Below are 18,776 nucleotides of genomic sequence, written 5' to 3'. Positions count from 1 at the left end.
TAACATCATTAGTAGTCCGGAGCACTCTCTAGTTCTTGGTCTTCCTTGGTTTGAGTTACATAACCCAACCATTGATTGGAGAAAAAGAACTATTGAAGAGGTCACCGTACAATCCAAGTCTCTTGAAGCTCCAACTAAGGATCTAGGATCCCCCACAATTTCAACAATCTCTATACATCAATTACGAGAGGATGGAAGAAAGGAAGACATGATGGTATTTGCGGTTTTAGCAACTCCCTCATCTAGCTCACAAGAATTGGGGGTCCAACTACCAAAGAAGTACATAGAATTCTCCGATGTGTTCGATAAGGTGACGGCTAATAGACTACCAGAGCATCGACCATATGATTGCCCAATTGATTTGCAGCCAGGAAAAGAGCCTCCATGGGGACCAATTTATAATCTTTCGCCCACGGAGTTAGAGGTTCTTCGAGAATATATCAATGAGAACTTGGCAAATGGTTTTATCCAACATTCAAAATCTCCTGCTGGTGCACCCATCTTTTTCGTTAAGAAGAAAGATGGTACGCTTCGTATGGTCGTGGATTATCGAGGCTTGAATAAAGTGACCGTTAGAAACCGATATGCTCTCCCATTGATCTCAAGCCTTCTAGAACGCCTCAGTGAAGCAAAGTATTTCACGAAGTTAGATCTTCGAGGTGCCTACAACCTTGTTCGAATTCGTCCTGGGGATGAATGGAAGACGGCGTTCCGCACTCGCTATGGTCATTTTGAGTACACAGTGATGCCTTTTGGCCTCACGAATGCACCAGCAGTCTTCCAACATATGGCGAATGATATTTTTCGAGACTTCCTCGATATCTTCATCATTGTTTACCTGGATGATATCTTGATCTACTCAAAAACTCAAGAAGAACATGATATACATGTTCGCCAAGTTTTGCAACGGCTACGAGAGTATGGTCTCTATGCAAAATTGGAGAAGTGTAGTTTCGACCAATGTCAAGTGGAGTTTTTGGGGTACATAGTCTCTTCAAATGGCATCTCTATGGATCCATCAAAGGTTCAAACAATTTTGGATTGGCAAACACCACAGTCCGTACGAGATGTGCAATGTTTTTTGGGGTTCGCAAACTTTTATCGCAAGTTCATCAAAGATTATTCAAAAATTGTGTTGCCCCTCACTCAACTGACGCACAAGAATCGATCATTTGTATGGAGTATAGATGCAAACTCTGCATTTGAGGGTTTAAAGCAAGCATTTACATCCGCACCAATCTTAATCCATGTCGATCCAATGAGGCGCTTTATACTTGAAGCTGATGCATCGGATTTCGCACTCGGAAGTGTACTATCCCAAATTGGTGATGATGGTGAACTGCACCCGGTGGCTTTTCACTCACGAAAATTTGAAGTCGCAGAAATCAACTATGAGATTCACGACAAAGAGCTTCTTGCCATTGTGGATTCTTTTCAACAATGGCGTCATTTTCTGGAGGGTTCTTCTCAGCAGATTATTGTCTACAATGATCATAAAAATCTAACATACTTTCAAAGTGCTCGAGTCTTGAATCGACGACAAGCTCGTTGGGCGCAGTTCTTAACTCGTTTCGATTTTGTAATTCTATATCGCCCTGGGATGCAACAAGGAAAAGCAGATGCTTTATCTAGACGTTCGTATATGGAACTTCAACCTGGAGAGGCCGCATTTGAAAGCCAAAAGCAAATCCTCTTAGGTCCTGATCGTCTACGAATAATGGCAATGCATACCATCAACACACCGGGAGATTCAAGGCTTCTTGATTCCATTCGTGAGCAGATTGCGACTGATGCGTTCGCCCAAGAGGTTTTGAGCCATATTATCCCAAATCGTGCATCTAGCTCCCAAACTCAAAATCCTCGTCTAGACTACACCCAGTTTAGTTGGCATGATGGGTTACTTTTTCGACAAACTCTCTTGTATGTGCCTGACGGTCCTTCTCGACTCAAAGTCATGCAACAATGTCATGACACACCAATGGCGGGACACTTCGGCATCCACAAGACTTTTGAGTTGATTTCTCACCGATATTGGTGGCCACGGCTTCGCCATTTTGTTACGGATTATGTTCGTAGCTGTGATACATGTTGCCGATCAAAAAAGCCTCGACATCATCCATATGGCTTATTACAGCCAATGCCTATTCCGGAGAGCCCATGGAAATCTATTTCCTTGGACTTTATTACGGATCTTCCACCTTCCAAGGGATTTGATTCGATTCTCACGGTTGTCGATCGTTTTACGAAGATGGCACATTTCCTTCCATGCACAAAGACCATTACTAGTCAAGAGACAGCTGATTTACTCATGCGGGAGGTGTTTCGCCATCATGGTCTTCCGGATGATATTATCAGTGATCGGGGTCCCCAATTCATCTCGAAATTTTGGCGGCACATGTTCAAACTCTTACATACTTCTTGTAAACTCTCTTCCGGCTACCATCCAGAGACTAATGGGCAGAGTGAGCGCACCAACCAAACAGTCGAGCAATATCTACGTTGTTTTGTCAACTATCAACAAGATGATTGGGTGGATTTACTACCTTTGGCAGAATTTGCTTATAACAACTCCGAGCATTCTTCTACTGGATATTCCCCATTTTTTGCAAACATTGGGTACCATCCTCGTTGGACGATGCTTGAACATCCTGAACTCCCAAAAAACCCAGCTGCTGAAGATCGGCTCACTCGACTCCAAGAAGTTCAGGATATGCTTTTGCATCATTTATGTGAAGCCCAAAACACTCAAAAGAAGATTGCTGACCGTCATCGGCGTGATTCATCGACTACATTTCAAGTAGGCGATCGTGTATGGCTCTTACAAGGTAGCATTAAAACGACCCGACCTTGCTACAAATTGGATTATCAACGTTTTGGCCCATATGTCATAAGTGGTAAGATCAATGATGTGACATTTCGTCTTGATCTTCCTCCTCATATGCGTCTTCACCCGGTCTTCCATGTTTCACTTTTGGAGCCCTACACAACGAGCTCTATTCCGGGTCGTGTTACACCTCCCCCACCTCCAATTGACGTTTCCAATGGCTCTGAATATGAGGTTGCCGCTATCCTCGACTCCAAGATCATTCGCAACAAACTATACTACTTGGTTGATTGGTTAGGCTATACACCTAATGATCGAACATGGGAGCCTGCCGAACATCTTGCCAATGCCTCCGACATGGTTGTTGCATTTCACAACCAATATCCTCATAAACCAAGTCTGAACTCTTTTCTTCCGACTCGTGCAACTCGTCATCGAAAAGGGGGGATAATGTCATGAAGACATACATCTTGGCTTATCATGACATTCATCTTGGCGAACCAGGAATCGAACCCATAACCTCTTGGTTTACATATTGTACTTTAACCATTGTAATAATATATGTGAGATGTAATCATAATAATTATATGTTTAGTTATTACGAGATATTTAGAACATTCTAGATTATTCTAGAATGTTCTTGAATATTTCATGATTATATTTATTATTATTATTATTCATAAATATCTAAAATATTCTAGAACATTCTAGAATACTCCATAAGGGCCTATAAATAAGAGTCCATACACTCATCACAACTCATTCGGTTCAACACCAGTCTTTAGCCCTTAGCCTACTCCTTGTAATCTTCTTTCTCATAATATAATCGCATTCCCATTTCTTATCTCTCACTTATACTTTTCTCTCTCTCGCACTCTCTCCCTCTTTCACTCTCTTTTGCTATCACTATCGCTATCTCTACCGCTCTCGCCATCTCTATCGTTATCGTTATCTCTATCGCCATCTCTCTCTCTCTCTGCTTCCTACTCAAGAGTCACGACATAACCTAAGAATCACCTTCTTATTGATGAAGTATAAATCATTTGCCAACTGAAGGTTATAGTTTAATTATGTTTGGCTTCTCCTCCTTTAGGGACCATGCTTATCGAGCAATCTAAATTTACTGGTTTAGGGTCTAAATTGACTGGTTTAGGGTTGACTATTGAGGCTTCAAACCATTCTGTTTACTTTGCAGATAACTTCAACTTGTTGCCATTCTTCTCACCTTTCCATTAGTCCTTCCCCACTAAGCACCCTCCGAGGTTTGGCTATGTTAGGTCTCATCAGAGTTATTTTCTAGGGAGAAAATCATGGTCGTGTGGATAATCATGTGTGCATGTAGGTTTCATGGTCTACTTATAAATAATTACTCACTAGATAGTAGTGAAGAAAATCTTACAATTGATTATGGCCAATCATCTATCTTAATTGTGGTAATTGTTGTGGGGTTTGCGAATTATTTGGGTTAAGGGAGCCAAGTAACACCTTGGCAATAAGATTGGTAATGCATGTCCTTTATGTACAAATTATGATTTTAAATAGTTATTCACGAAGGTGATGATAGTTCAATGAGTTTTGGACTCCATATAGTCTAAAGCAAGCCATCATGTATTTACCCATATCAATAAAACTTCATGTAGATTCTAAGAGAATCCCATCAAAAGAATACATGATATCCAACACATTGTTAGCAATTACTTTTCAAGGTTAAGATGTGAAAATGAAATTTTACCAATGGTTGATTGTTGAGAAACTTGGCACAAATCTTGGTCATTGAAGATAAAAATGGGCCAGAAAATAAATAATATTCCTAGAATATGCCTTTTACAAACCGATTTCCCATTGATTTTAGACATGCAATGGACACATGGAGTATTCAAGTAATGGCGATTGTGGTTCTTCTACGAAGCATGCACATAACACTATGATATAGGTCACATATTAAACAATAGACAATAGCTTTACTTAAATCACATACATAATTTGCATGCTTATTTGTGTGGTTTACAATAAGTGGTGAATACTCTAACTTGAACTATTATTACTCCTTCGAAAGACATACACATTACATATATCTAAATATATTATGAGTATGAGTGGGGTGTACTAGCATCATCTCACTTTGGGAATGTATCAAGGCTAGCGTGTGCTACAATATCGACCCATTGTGGAAATTGGTTTTTTTATCATGTGCTTTTCTGCAATTTTACTTGAGCACATGTTGTATAGGTTCTTAACATGCTTAGGTTCCCATCTATATACGGCATTATCACATGTGCATGTGACTTTTTGTTGGACAAGGTCTTAGCAACGTTATCCAAATGTATGAAACATAATCAACAATTGGCCCCTTTCTCGAAACATGTAGATATGTATGGATCTCACTAGCCATATTGGAGTCACATACTTGTGTGTTTTAAATGAGTAATGTCTTTTGGTACATTAGATTCTCTTTGCATAATGGTTTATTTTCTGCTCTAAACCTTGAGGCCCACTGGATCAGTAATAAGCCAGTGGTAAATTGGCTCCTTGACCCCAATTTCAGATGGTTGAGGAGAGGAGAAGCTACTAGATACTTGGGCTTCAAAATTGGTATGGACATCGAGCAAGCAAAACACTACAATCTACTAATGGACAAAATAAAAGCAAAGCTAATATGGTGTAATGCAAGAAAACTAACCTTCACGGGTAAGATAGTGATTGCAAATTAGATTCTAATGGCCACCATTTAGCATACTGATGCATGCTGGATAATCGTGCCCAAGTCGATGAAATTGATAAAAAGAATTATTAGAAATTTCTTATGGGGGGCATGAAGGAAAAACAAGCGCGTGCAAAGGTTGCTTGGACCACACTTATAAAAGGAATAGGTGAAGGCGGGGTGGGATTGATAGATCTAGTGGTGCAAACGAAGGCCTTGCTAGGCAAATTGGTGGTCAGGAGCTTACAACCACCTGAGGCACCTTGGAAAATTCTATAGAGACGCAGATGGAAGATGTGGCTGCCAAGACAAGGTGGAAGCTAGCCAAGCAGCCCTTTTTGGGGTTTTGTGCCAGAAATGCGACCCAAATATTGGGGAAGTATGCAGAGTGTATGTGGTGTTGGAATTATGAAAGTATGGCAAAGAATCAATAAGGGGAGATTTACATGTAGGTGGAGAAATGATGCATATGCTTGGATGTACATGTCAATTGTGGGGAACCCACTGATTAGAGAAGTGGATGGGTTGATGATAGAACAAAAAGCAAGCTTCAAATGGCCCGACTTAATCAATGCCCAAGGGAATACATTTGTGGACTAGAAGAGATTTCTTGCGACCCAAATATTGGGGAAGTATGCAGAGTGTATGTGGTGTTGGAATTATGAAAGTATGGCAAATAATCAATAAGGGGAGATTCACATGTAGGTGGAGAAATGATGCATATGCTCGGATGTACATGTCAATTGTGGGGAACCCACTGATTAGAGAAGTGGATGGGTTGATGATAGAACAAAAAGCAAGCTTCAAATGGCCCGACTTAATCAATGCCCAAGGGAATACATTTGTGGACTAGAAGAGATTTCTTGCGACCCAAATATTGGGGAAGTATGCAGAGTGTATGTGGTGTTGGAATTATGAAAGTATGGCAAAGAATCAATAAGGGGAGATTCACATGTAGGTGGAGAAATGATGCATATGCTCGGATGTACATGTCAATTGTGGGGAACCCACTGATTAGAGAAGTGGATGGGTTGATGATAGAACAAAAAGCAAGCTTCAAATGGCCCGACTTAATCAATGCCCAAGGGAATACATTTGTGGACTAGAAGAGATTTCTGTCTAATGATGTGGGCACTCAAAAGGCTAGAATATGGAGAATAAACAGGGGTAAAGGCATGCTCAAGAGAATTACAATTGCTATTGCATGCAACAGACATAGTTTGGAAGAGGAAGATATAATTACCTCTGAAACTACATGGACAAGACTTATAGATGCCGAGAATCGCCTAATTGGAATTAAGGGAGTGAAAGCCTAATCGAATGAGGCTTGCTACTACAAAATAAAGCACAGAATGGCAAGATGTGAACAACCAGCCTACAAAGCAAAAGGCCGATTAGGCTTATTACAAAAAATGGAAAGGGTATGATTATTAACCCTAAGCCAAGGGAGATCACATCAACGACAATGTGTTGGCCAATAGAAGGACATTCAGATAAGCTATCATGGGACCCAACGATGTATTTTTGGAGAACTCAAGGACGAATTGAGGGGGCAAAGTTGGTTCAAATTTTCAGGTACAACACGAAAATTGGGATGCAAATTATTCTAGAACAAGAACAGAGCAAGATTGCAGCACATAAATTTTGGATACAGGAAGGCATTAGTGAAAGGAGACTAGATCAATTCTGGAAAATGATATGGTATGATAGTAATGACCGCAAGATAATGATGTGTTTATGGCTTATTGCACATAGAGCTTTGCTCGTAGGGACGTGGGGTAAAGGCCCCAATGTAGACCCTAGATGTACTGCATGTGGACAGTTAGAAAGCATTTCCCATTGTCTATGAGAATGTTGCGAGGCAACGACTGTATGGAAAAACTCATTATGTTTGTTTTGCCATGCCACTAGTTCGTTCACCCTAAACTGGGGACATGCTTGCTGGAATTGCCTTGAGGATGATGTGGCGAAATATGATAGCACATGCAAAGCTATGTATAGAGGGGAGAATGGAATTGTCCAGTTGATCACTGACAACATGTACCCGCAGTTATTGCACATAAGCAAAAATTTGGAGATCTATGGACGTTGCTTGTACCCATTACCATATGGTGCATATGGATGGCAAGGTGTACCAGGGTATTTTCAGCAAACAAACACCCTCAGCTGAATCGATTAAGCTAATATGGCACACCTGAATAACTACATTGAGAAATTAATATGAGCGGATGGATGGTACTAATGATGCTTCAGAATTAATGAGGCTGAATTTCAGAAAATGTTGGTGTACTACACTGATGGTCATAACAAATGGAAAGGATATACGATGGTAGTATGTAATACCCAGATGGTTGTTCCCCCCTCCCATTAGTTGAAAGAGGGGTGTGAACGAGATGTCATGGGGGATATTGAATGAAGGTGATGTGTATGAAAGTTTGGCTAGAGACCAATGCAAAAGTGTAAGATAAATAAGTGAGATCACTCATGAATGTTACGATAGTTTAGGCAAGGCCTACCCAATAAAGGGATCTAAGTTGTGTATATTTTAACTAATGGAGTATATTCTTTTTGGTAGAAGAAAAAAAAAAACCTTGAGACCCACTCAATGAGTTATAAATTCCAAACATTTATATTTCTAATGACGTTGGTTCGAAATCCTCGACTTTTTAATAATCAATTTTGGAATCAAGAATAAGTTTACTTCCATTAAGGGAACAATATCATTTGCAAAGTGAATCCTAGGTTTGTTAGCAAATATGCATATAGGTGGACAAGTGGATAAACAAATAAGAGGACATGTAGATGAGTGGATGACCTTATTATTACCCTTGGTGGCCTTGATAATAATGATGCGTGTTGTTAATAACAAAGTGGGTATGTGCATGATGAAGACAGAGCAATCTAATAAGGAAAGCCAAGAGGTTCAAAGTGAACCAGGATTGTTTATATTCTTCTCTCTCATGGAAGAGATGCCAAGGAAGAAGAAGATCGATCCATGGACAATATGCATGCAACCATCGGAAAAGTGTTGAAAACTCGGGACCACACTATCATCGACAAAAGTCACAAGAGTCAATGCATCAAGACACAGAGAAAGCACCAAATCATTGAAGAAGATTGGCAAGAGGCACAAACACTGGAATAACGACACACCAGAACGAATGCATGAGTAGAGGCACAAACATTGAGATGACGGAACACGAGCGCGGGCAGAGGCAAAAGACAAGGAAGAGGACACAATGGGCTTGCGCCCTCTCCTATCCGCTTTTTCAGGCACGTGCTTGCGTGTTGTTGGCCGAGGGCCCCTGGCACCATCAGTGTGTCCCACCAAAACACTCTCTCATGGGCCAAATTTGGTTGGGTACATATTCCATTATTGTAATTTATAACCAATTGTCGCTATGGGCCAAATTTGGTGTTAGAAGATACTTAATATATCTTTCTTTCTCATTCATTCATTCATTCATACACTTCTATCCCTATTCATTCATCAAATAAACCAGAAACCCCACGGAAAAAGAAGAAAGAAAGAGGAAGCCGAAGAAATCATCCATGTCTATGGCGTCCTCTCTCTCTGGAGCCAATGGATTCTGCTCCCACGCTTCTACCTCCTTGCCTTCGTGCTTTACGAGCTCTTGTAAGATTTCCATGGCTCTCCCTCTCCCTCCCAGGAACCGGGCTCTCCAGGGTCTCTTGGAATCGAACCTTCTTCTTCGTCCCAAACAGAAACCATTCGTTTGCAGATCAAGCCTTGGTGGATCCTCAAATGGTGTGCTATAACAATCTCTCTCAACTCTCGGTCTTTCTTTCTAGCAATCTAGTTTAATTAGGTTTCTGGCTACGGAAGATGATAGTTTTCTGAAAAACTAAAAGGTTTTGTGGCCCTTGCGAAGGTCATTCAGGTTCTTTCTTTCTTTCTTTTCAAGTGAATATAACCTCAACGAGCTTCCATTATGTGGTTATGTTTCGTTAAGGAACAAATCAGTCACCTTAAAATTTTGAAATTTCAAGTCTCCTAAAATGTGTTTTATTTTTTGAAGAGTATATGAACTTGTTCGTGGTTGCATTATGTGCTTCCCTTATTTAAGGATGCATAGTTATAACATTTTTTTAAGTCATTTTGTGGAATTAAATGTGAATATAGACATTGTATCATCTGTATTGCTTCTTTCGAGGATTTAAATACAAAGTCATTTGCCCAATTCCATTTCATTTCATTCTTTGAAAAGTATTTTGAAGTTCTTTCTATGTTTTGATTGACCTTCATACGTCATGTTTGGGGATAGGCTGAAAGTTCTAGATTTGCAAGGAGTGTTGGAAAGGACAAGTGCATTAGACTTAGGCCACGATGTATATCTCTCGTAACCATCCATCCCGATGCAAAATTTGTGGAGAATTGTTCAATCACCTTTTCTACAAGTAAAAGTATTTGTAGTTAGTGAAGGTGGATAGCGTGTTTTGAGATGCACCGATGGATGGTATCTTTTCCCTTGAAACAACAATTTTGATGACCATTTATTCAAATTTTACTTTTTTCTTCTGGCATTTAAGAAATTGATGTGCGGTGTTTCTATCTTCTTCAGATGTATGAAAATGATAAATAAAATTGGTGTACCAGGTGATTCATGAGACGGAAGGAGTTAGAGGACAAAGGGTTGGAAGAGGTTTTATTATTTTCTTGAAGCTTGAGAAAGAACTTACAGTATACCATAAGAGCGTAAACCTTTTTCTTAGTTCAGTCCACAATGTTATCTAGTTTTTGTATAAAGTGAGATTTCTCTCTGTTCAATCGCAATGTATGCCCAATTTTGGATGCATAGATTGGTTGTGTTTGCAACTCCTAGGCATTGGTAATGCTAGGAGGTTTTCTTAGTTCTGTTGATGATATCCTTGTGCTACATGCACATTATGTGATGGAATAAATTTTGGATGAACTTCAGACCACAATGTTAAACTAGTTTTCGTGTAAAATGACATTTCTTGCCATTCAATCACAATTTATTGGCCAATTTGCACGCGTAGATGGTGTGCAATTGCTTGCAATTACTCTAGGCAATGATAATGCTAGGAGGATGACCCAGACCTTTAAGCTAGCTATGCATGAAGCATGAATCATGAATCATAATAAGTTGATGATGACCTTGACTTTCTTCACCTAATATGGGCATGGAATAAGTAAAAAAGTGGAATTATATTTGTGTTTGCATGATTTTTCTTTCTTTTTTCTCCATTTCTTTTTTTTGGTGGTTTCTTTAGTTTTTTATATACAAGTATAGCCTTTCACCCTTGTGAAGGTGAATTCCAAAATTTCGTAATCAAGTTATAGGTGCTGTACACAAACAACTATATCTGTAGAACCCAGTTGATTTTACTTATTTATTTCTAACCTCTTTGTTAGTATCTATGCTTCAATATGATTGGTGTTGCCCAAGAAGTAATTTTATTGGTCTATGAGCTTGCATCTATGTTTTTGTTATTCATCATGTAAGTAGGTTTAGTCCTTAGTGAAACTTATAATTTATGGGGCAAATATTGCATTTATATAATAAACACATTTATATTCAGGCTCACTGATTCTCCTCAATCCTTTTTGTGCAATGTATTGGTGTAGCATTAACACCTGAAATGAAGGAAGCAGTGGACAAATTCGTGTCGTCGAACAAGGTGGTGCTTTTTATGAAGGGCAACAAGTTATTTCCCCAGTGTGGATTTTCAAATACTGTAGTGCAGATATTAAATTCTTTAAATGTTCCTTATGAAACCGTGGACATCCTTGCAAATGAACAAATGAGGTCTGCCATGAAGATTTACTCAAGCTGGCCTACTTTCCCTCAGCTCTACATAGATGGCGAATTCTTTGGAGGTTGCGACATTACAATGGGTCAGTGTCTACCTCTCTCTTCTCTCTCTCTCTCTCTCTGTTCTCATTGAAGTGTATTTATTTTTAGCTGTAAATATCACATTGTGTCTCTCAGCAGGAGTATTTGATCTTTTAGAAATCTTAATGCATACTTTTCCTTTCTTTATTTGTGGCAATGACTTTTTTGCTGAATATGCCAAAACCATATGTGCATTTGTTTACAGTTTCTTAATTATGTATCAACCTGCATGTGTGGATATGCATACATTCTTTGCATTATAATTAGTTTGTATGTCTTGTATTCTGTTTGTTTTGATGCTTGTAGTTCTGTTATCGATTCCATGTTTGCAAGTATATTTTTACTTTCATACAGATGGAACTTTCTTTATATGCAGATGGAACTTTGATTGACATGTTTCTGTTTTAAAATTTGACTAAAAGGTGTTTGTTGTTGTGATGTGCATGTAGAGGCCTTTAAAAGTGGTGAACTCCAAGAAGTGATCGAGAAAGCGATGTGCTCTTAAGGTGGTATTTATGTATCATATTTGGTATCAACAATACTGTATCATAAACCTTATCAAATTTTGAATCTAGATATATGGTCTGCAGTAGCATCTATTTGGTCCTTCACAATAGGCTGCTGCAGTGAGATCTTTCATGTGATAAATGCTGATGACTTCTGTTAATGTGGTACAATAATATTTGTGATTGGATGGCTATGTTGAAATTGGTTACAATTTGTATTTTGCTTGTATTTTTATATTCTTCTCAATCATAATGCTGCCATAGATTGAGTGAAGTTGGAAAACACTTGTGATACAAAAAGCAATAATCACACTCTCAGAAAGTCTCAATGTGATATGTGAGGAAGATATTGATGATGAGAACCTTATATAAAGGGGGAAATGTGCATTTCTAGAACCCAAGGGGGCTTTTTATTCACCACATTGGCGCTTGACATTTCAATATCTTCTCCATTGTAAGCGTTATATGCAGATTGTAACCACATGAATAATTGGAGTCAATAAAGCCAGAAATAATTGTAGGGCTAGCTACCCAATTGTACAAGGATACTCTTTTCATTATTTATAATCAATCTGTACTAGGGCTTTCCCTTGTTTGAGTAAATCATAATATTTCTTCTCATTGAGGTTGCCATTGTTCAAAGTGAGGGAATGTGCCATGTGCAAACATAAGTCAATATGGTACGGTTAGAAATAGGAAGATTGGAGATATGGTACTGATAGGTGTGATTAGACACAATGTGGGTGAATGGGTATAGGTCATTTTCTTTTTCTAGCAATTCCCTCCACCATCCTCGTAATAGGGGCTTGATCAAGCTTCAAAAAATGCTGGAAGCCTCTAGCTATGGATGGTGTATGTCTTGACTTGAGGGATTGCTTGCGTGTATATAGTTATGGATGAGCACAAAATGGCTTGATTACTAAATTAATTAAATTAACAACAATAACAGTTACTATAATAATAGGCTGATTGTAAAAAGCTTGAACGAGAAATAGAAATTTCAAGGATTGATATCTTGACAAATAAATGGATACAAGAAGATTGAACTAGAAAAGTTATAAAAATATCAGAGGCTTGTAATCTCTTGCAATGCATTCAACTATTGTGGCCGAGATTGTGATCTATAGCCTTAAGGGAATTTTTACATTTTGCAAGGAAGTAGAGTTAGAGCTTGATTTTGGAGCCAAATTTTATTTGTGTTGGTTATTTTACGGAACGAACATGGCTGATCTTTTGAAAGTTACTTTTTTCATGTGATGGGTGAGGTTTTAAAAGTTAGTTTTCTCATCTCTGTAATTCATGCATGAAATCCATGACCCATTCATTCATTACCATGCATTACAATCTACAAGTTTGAAATCAATCTTCATATCACATAGCTCATCAAATTTCAAATGTAGTCAGTTGACATTTGAATGCATTGTCAAACATACCACCGTTGTTAAGTTAGTTTGTTTATAAAACAATAGACTTTTCAAATACAATCACAAAATATATCGAAACTTCAAAGGTAATCTTTCAATAAATTGGAATCGGTTTTTCAAATCACAATAGCACTTATAGCTCTAGCATTAACTACAACATAAATGCATTACTAATAACTCAAAATAATACACTAGGATCATACAATATGCTTTTTGAATAATGAAAACACAGAAACCTTGGTCGAGACCTTGTGCTTGCGTGTGAGATATGTCTATTGGACGAATGAGATGTCTTTTTCCTTTTTCCCAAATGTTACTTGTGATTCATGTATTTATTTTAAAAACGCCCAATTTTTATGAACTCCAAAATGTCACAATGCCATAATGCCATAGATAATTATAAGACTGGGACGAACGGAACGCTAACTGTGTATAGAAAGTTCATGGATGTGTCAAGAATGCCAAACTTCATGGCATGATTAAGAGAGGTAATGGTCGTGTATAGCATATAAGGACATAGATGTTCATGGGTATATTGCCACTATCAAGGATGCCACACTTAATGCATGATTAGGGGTAGTAGTGGGAGATGTTTTGTAAGAATAAAAATTGTTCATGGGCATGACACATATGTGTCAAGGATCTCTCGTGAAACTGGTATGAAATAGCAGATTCCACGATCATAGTTGCACATCTAATGAATGCTTATAGATGTTCGTAAGTATGTCATGGAGTGTGGATGGGTCGCGACAACCAAAAAGAAAGATTTTAAAAGCCTCATCGTTTTGGGTCCAAAACTAACAATAATGGAAAAAGCTTACCTGCCATTTCAAGTCGAGTAAGTTGTAGATGCCAAAGGACAAAGGGTTGAGGTCAAATGCAATTATTAACTCTTTGAAAAGACACTTCAAACATTTCATTGATCAACGCCAAAAAGGAGTCACCTATTTAGCACCAAAATTTAGAAACGACCATCAACCACACAATGTGTGTTAAGATTTGTAACATAGAGACCTATCGTCAATATGATATAGATGGTCACTCTAGCCTTAGGAAACACTCTAAAATAAACATATCAAGTCATTATGTCCTTACTCGTACATAGGGCTATTCATAGAGTTAGTATTTGCTTTCTCTATCTTATACACTTCTTTTCTTGATACATCGATCAATAAACTCACAAATAATGTCACTCAATGCAACATATCGAAGATGCTATGCACATGATAATCCCAACTAGAGAAGATGGTCTATGTTCGCTAGAGTAGATTGTCTTCGACTTCGGGGTTGTTTTATTATTATTATGCAGATTCCAATTTTGCCTATTCGTAGAAGTATCTTGTTTCATCGATGACAATCAAAACTCAATGATTGCTTAGAAGGGCAAACATATTTGCAACGAGGTTGAGAAAAATCGGAGATTGTCAATGCTCTCATTCAAAAAAAGCGGAGGCCAATTTTCCAAACTTGAGACCTCATGACGTTTCTCACGAGACTCAGACTCGTCTCCTAGACAAGTTGCTTTGTTGATCTCCAACTAGTATGTTTTCTAGGATGTAATGTGAAGATGACTGCATTTTATACACTTCTCGACCAAAACACATTCCACGAGCTTTTAACCAACTGCACCGTATGGAGCAAGGGCTAGGGAGTGGGGGTTATGACATGTGGGCACATGCACACGGGATGAAAGAGAGAGCCAAATTGGGTAAATATAATATACACCCCTATATATATGTTTACCCCTAAACCCTAAACATTGCAAACACTTCGTGTTCAGGAGAGAGAGAGAGAGAGAGAGAGAGAGAGAGAGAGAGAGAGAGAGTGAGTAGGTTCTTTTTTAGTGAAGGGAAAGGGGTGTGTGTGTATTTGGGAGGAGAAGGAAGACCGTCGCCAAATTTAGGGGGTGAATTTAGTGATGAAACAAAAAGACACATTGAATATAGAAGAAGAAAGGAAATAAATAAAAAAGAATGAAAAAGGAGCGAGGGCTGGCGGCTGACGTTCAAAAGGCCAACAGAAGCAGAAAGAACTCGAAGCAAAAAGCCTAAAAATGTTTATTCATTTTAATTTCGTTTAAAAATTTAATTTTTACAAAAACAAATATGTAGATCAGTTTATTTATTTATATAACCAAGATCATCTTAATTCGTAAAAAAGCCTAGACTTTTGTTTCTCTAGAGAGAGGGAAAAAAAACAGGAACAATAAAGGAAGGAAATAGAGAGAGGAAAATAGGTGGCGGAGAGCGTGCGTTATGCACTCCCACGTGGCCAGAAGTGATTGGGTGACAAGGTGCATACGTGGCTGTGCCTCTTCCACGTGGCAATTTCGGATTGGGCGCGATGTAGAGGCCGAGCCACGTGGGCAGATAAAAAAGAAGAAGATATAACGCATCGAATTGTGGGCGTCCCAATCCATCATCATGTATGGGCTTGCTGCTGGCTGCCTCTAGAGAGAAGAAATTAACGGAAATTAAGACGAGAAGAGAGAGGAAATAAAATAAACGAGCTATGAATAATAATCATAATTTTAATTTTAATAATACCCTGCTCTCTCTCTCTCTCTCTAGCTGTTACTCTCTCTCTCTCTTCATTTTACTCCAAAACACATACACACACACACACAGTCAATCCATTATTCCATCTATCAAATCTCTCGTTAATCCTCCCTAACTAATCACCTCCTTAATCACCTCCTTAATCATCCCTTAATCACCCCTCAATCACCTCTCGGTCCCTCCATGACCTCCTCCTGATCATCCTCTCCTCTCACATCCAATCCATCCATCAGAAATGCCTGACCCCCTGCCCATCATACCCGCCGATGATACTGATGAGGATAAGGCGGCTGCAGACATCCTCCTCACTAATCCCTCATTAATCATGGCTTCGCCCTCTAATCATCTCCTCCTCCTAGCACTCGTCGTCTTCATGAACCCTCACAATCAAGGTCAGTCAGTCGGTGGTTGGGCTCAAAATCCCTGCGCATCAAAACCCTGTTTCCCCTGCTTGATCCAATTTGTATTAACTTGAAAATCCCTCCTCATTCACCATCGCATTGAATCACAAGCTGCCCCTCCTCTTTTTTCTTCATCGCATCTTGCATTACATTCATTTAAACTGTTGATTGGTTTGGCATGATTTGGTCTCAAATCTTTATTGCATCAGGAGATCCCACCAATCAGTGGATTAAATCTATGCCTGACATAAATTGATTGTCTACAATGTATTGTTGCAGAACACATTAGGAGCATCCACCTGTATGGCGTGGATGGAAATATGGCAGGGCATGAGGATGACATTGAGATGGAGAGGAGCAGAGTAGTTACAGTTGTGGAGCAAGAGTTTCTGCTAAACCATGGGAATTATGCGTGCTTGTTAAGCAAATCCTCTCCTTATCCTCAACATATCAAGAAGCCCACAGGGGGGGGATCAGTGAAGGATTTGGTGGGGAATCTGAAGAGGAGATACATGGAGGAGGACCCATTACTGCTTCATCATTTGAGGGGTGGTGGTCATGGCGATGGTCATGGTGATGGTGATGACATGAATGGATCCATCCCATGGAAATGTGTGGTGGAATTTAACACAGAGTCCCCACATGAGACCTGCATGGTCGACCTTCTAATCCCATCCAGGTAAAACTGTAATTATATTGCATTACAAAACTTATGTACATATATTGAATGGTGGCATTTAATCATCTGCATTATCCTTTTGTTTGCAATCATTTTTGGGTCATGTGGATAATAATGAACGCCTTTTTTTGACATCATTTGAATGCATGGATTATTATTTGATCAAGCTTTCTGATCCTTTCATGATTATATATATATGTATAGCATTTATGATGATTTGTTAATGTTTTAAATAAACACCATTCACTTCTCTCAACAGGTATTATATATATAACTTATTAATGAGGAAACATTACCCATCAATCTGACAAACAAATTCAGAATAAAAAACAACTCAACATTTATATATAAAATTTTGAACATTATATTAAAACATTTCGTCTCATGTTTTTTCCTCTTTTACTCAGGAACATGGAATTAAAGAATATACCATCTCTATGCAGAGATCTAGCCATGGCAGAGGCAGCTTTACACCATTCAAATAATACCTATATTAATTCAAGCTCAACTATTGCTGCAGGAATAAACCAGATTACTAGCAATAAACTAGATCAACCTGTCATGAATCATCCTTATCACGAGGATCATATATTTGATCACGATCGCAATCACAGTGGTTTTCATGATCATAACAACAACATCATTATTCCTGGGTTGGAAACACCAGAAAGATCAAATACAATGAGTGGCTATCATAACCATAATCATCAAAATATGAATCAGCTTATGATGAATGTGAATCATTGGCAGACATGGGGCTCTGATTTGGAGCTTAAGGCAAGCCCGAAGGTTTCTCATTACGATGTCATGAGGACTCATTGGAGATCATGCAACAACTTAATCTCAGATTGTCTCACTCCTAATCAAGGTAGTTCTTCTGAGCTGGAATTTGATCATATAGCTTTACCGATTGGACTTATAAATGACCCTGTTATTTTGTGATTGCTAGTAATAACGTGATTTAGTTAGTGTTTACTGTCTGATATCGTCAATTCTTTTTTGGGGTCGTCGGATTCGTTAATGATCTTAATGTTTATTGAAGCTTGGATTAACTAATAACGTATGCTGTTAGTGCTCGTTAATGACATTCATCAAATCCTGATTCATTCATGAATGGTGTTGCGATCACATCAAATGTCCGAGTCAATGATGATGCTATTAAATCAAGTGTCTAGTTAATGGTGGTACTAATGAACCAAACGCTGCGTTAATGATGTCTGTAATTAATCATATGTTGATGTAATGACTCAGGATCAGGGATCAACAGTCAAGCAGGCCATAGTAACAATATTAATCAGCCCCCATCATCAGCAAGTCCATTAATGATGATACATGGCGAACAGTTCATTCCTTGGAGTCCTTCCCTTCTAGACTTGAACCTCCATCTGCCAGAGTTCAATCCGCAGCTGCAAGGCCATAGCCATGGCCATGTGGATCCTTTCCTACCAATGGATGAGAATTCATGCATTACCAATCCATTAAGCCATGCAAATCTATCGACAACCCACCTCATGAGCTCAATACTCAACGATCTGGGCAACAATACTAGTGCTTCTAACACTTCCTTTAGCTACAATTGTAATGCTGCATATTTGAGCAGCTTGGACCAAGATGGGAGCAATATCAGCACTATTGTTAACGATCTCCCTACCAATTACAGCAGTTACATTATCGATCGTAATAATAGCAGCATTACTGCCGATTGTTTCCCTCCCGTGGATTACAACTTCAATGAAATCCAAGAATACAGCTCCAATTTCTACCCTGAGTATATCAATAATATCCTTGGGGCTGCACCCATGGC

General features: G+C 38.8%; 1 protein-coding gene across 1 annotated transcript; it reads left to right on the top strand.

Annotated features, from left to right (window-relative positions):
* The first annotated feature begins 9,056 nt into the window (after window positions 1-9,056).
* CXIP1 (CAX interacting protein 1) lies at window positions 9,057-12,128 on the top strand. Its single transcript, XM_087320429.1, has 3 exons — window positions 9,057-9,294; window positions 11,137-11,406; window positions 11,854-12,128. Exons 1-3 carry the CDS (start codon window positions 9,078-9,080, stop codon window positions 11,907-11,909), a joined length of 543 nt encoding a protein of 180 aa, XP_087176555.1. The 5' UTR covers window positions 9,057-9,077; the 3' UTR covers window positions 11,910-12,128.
* Window positions 12,129-18,776: the final 6,648 nt, after the last annotated feature.

The sequence above is a fragment of the Azolla caroliniana genome, unplaced genomic scaffold (genome assembly GCF_043228905.1).
Source record: "Azolla caroliniana isolate FFs.n. ecotype wild unplaced genomic scaffold, voAzoCaro1.0.p SCAF_5, whole genome shotgun sequence".
Classification (NCBI taxonomy): domain Eukaryota; kingdom Viridiplantae; phylum Streptophyta; class Polypodiopsida; order Salviniales; family Salviniaceae; genus Azolla; species Azolla caroliniana.
This window is presented reverse-complemented; position numbering and strand designations above follow the sequence as displayed.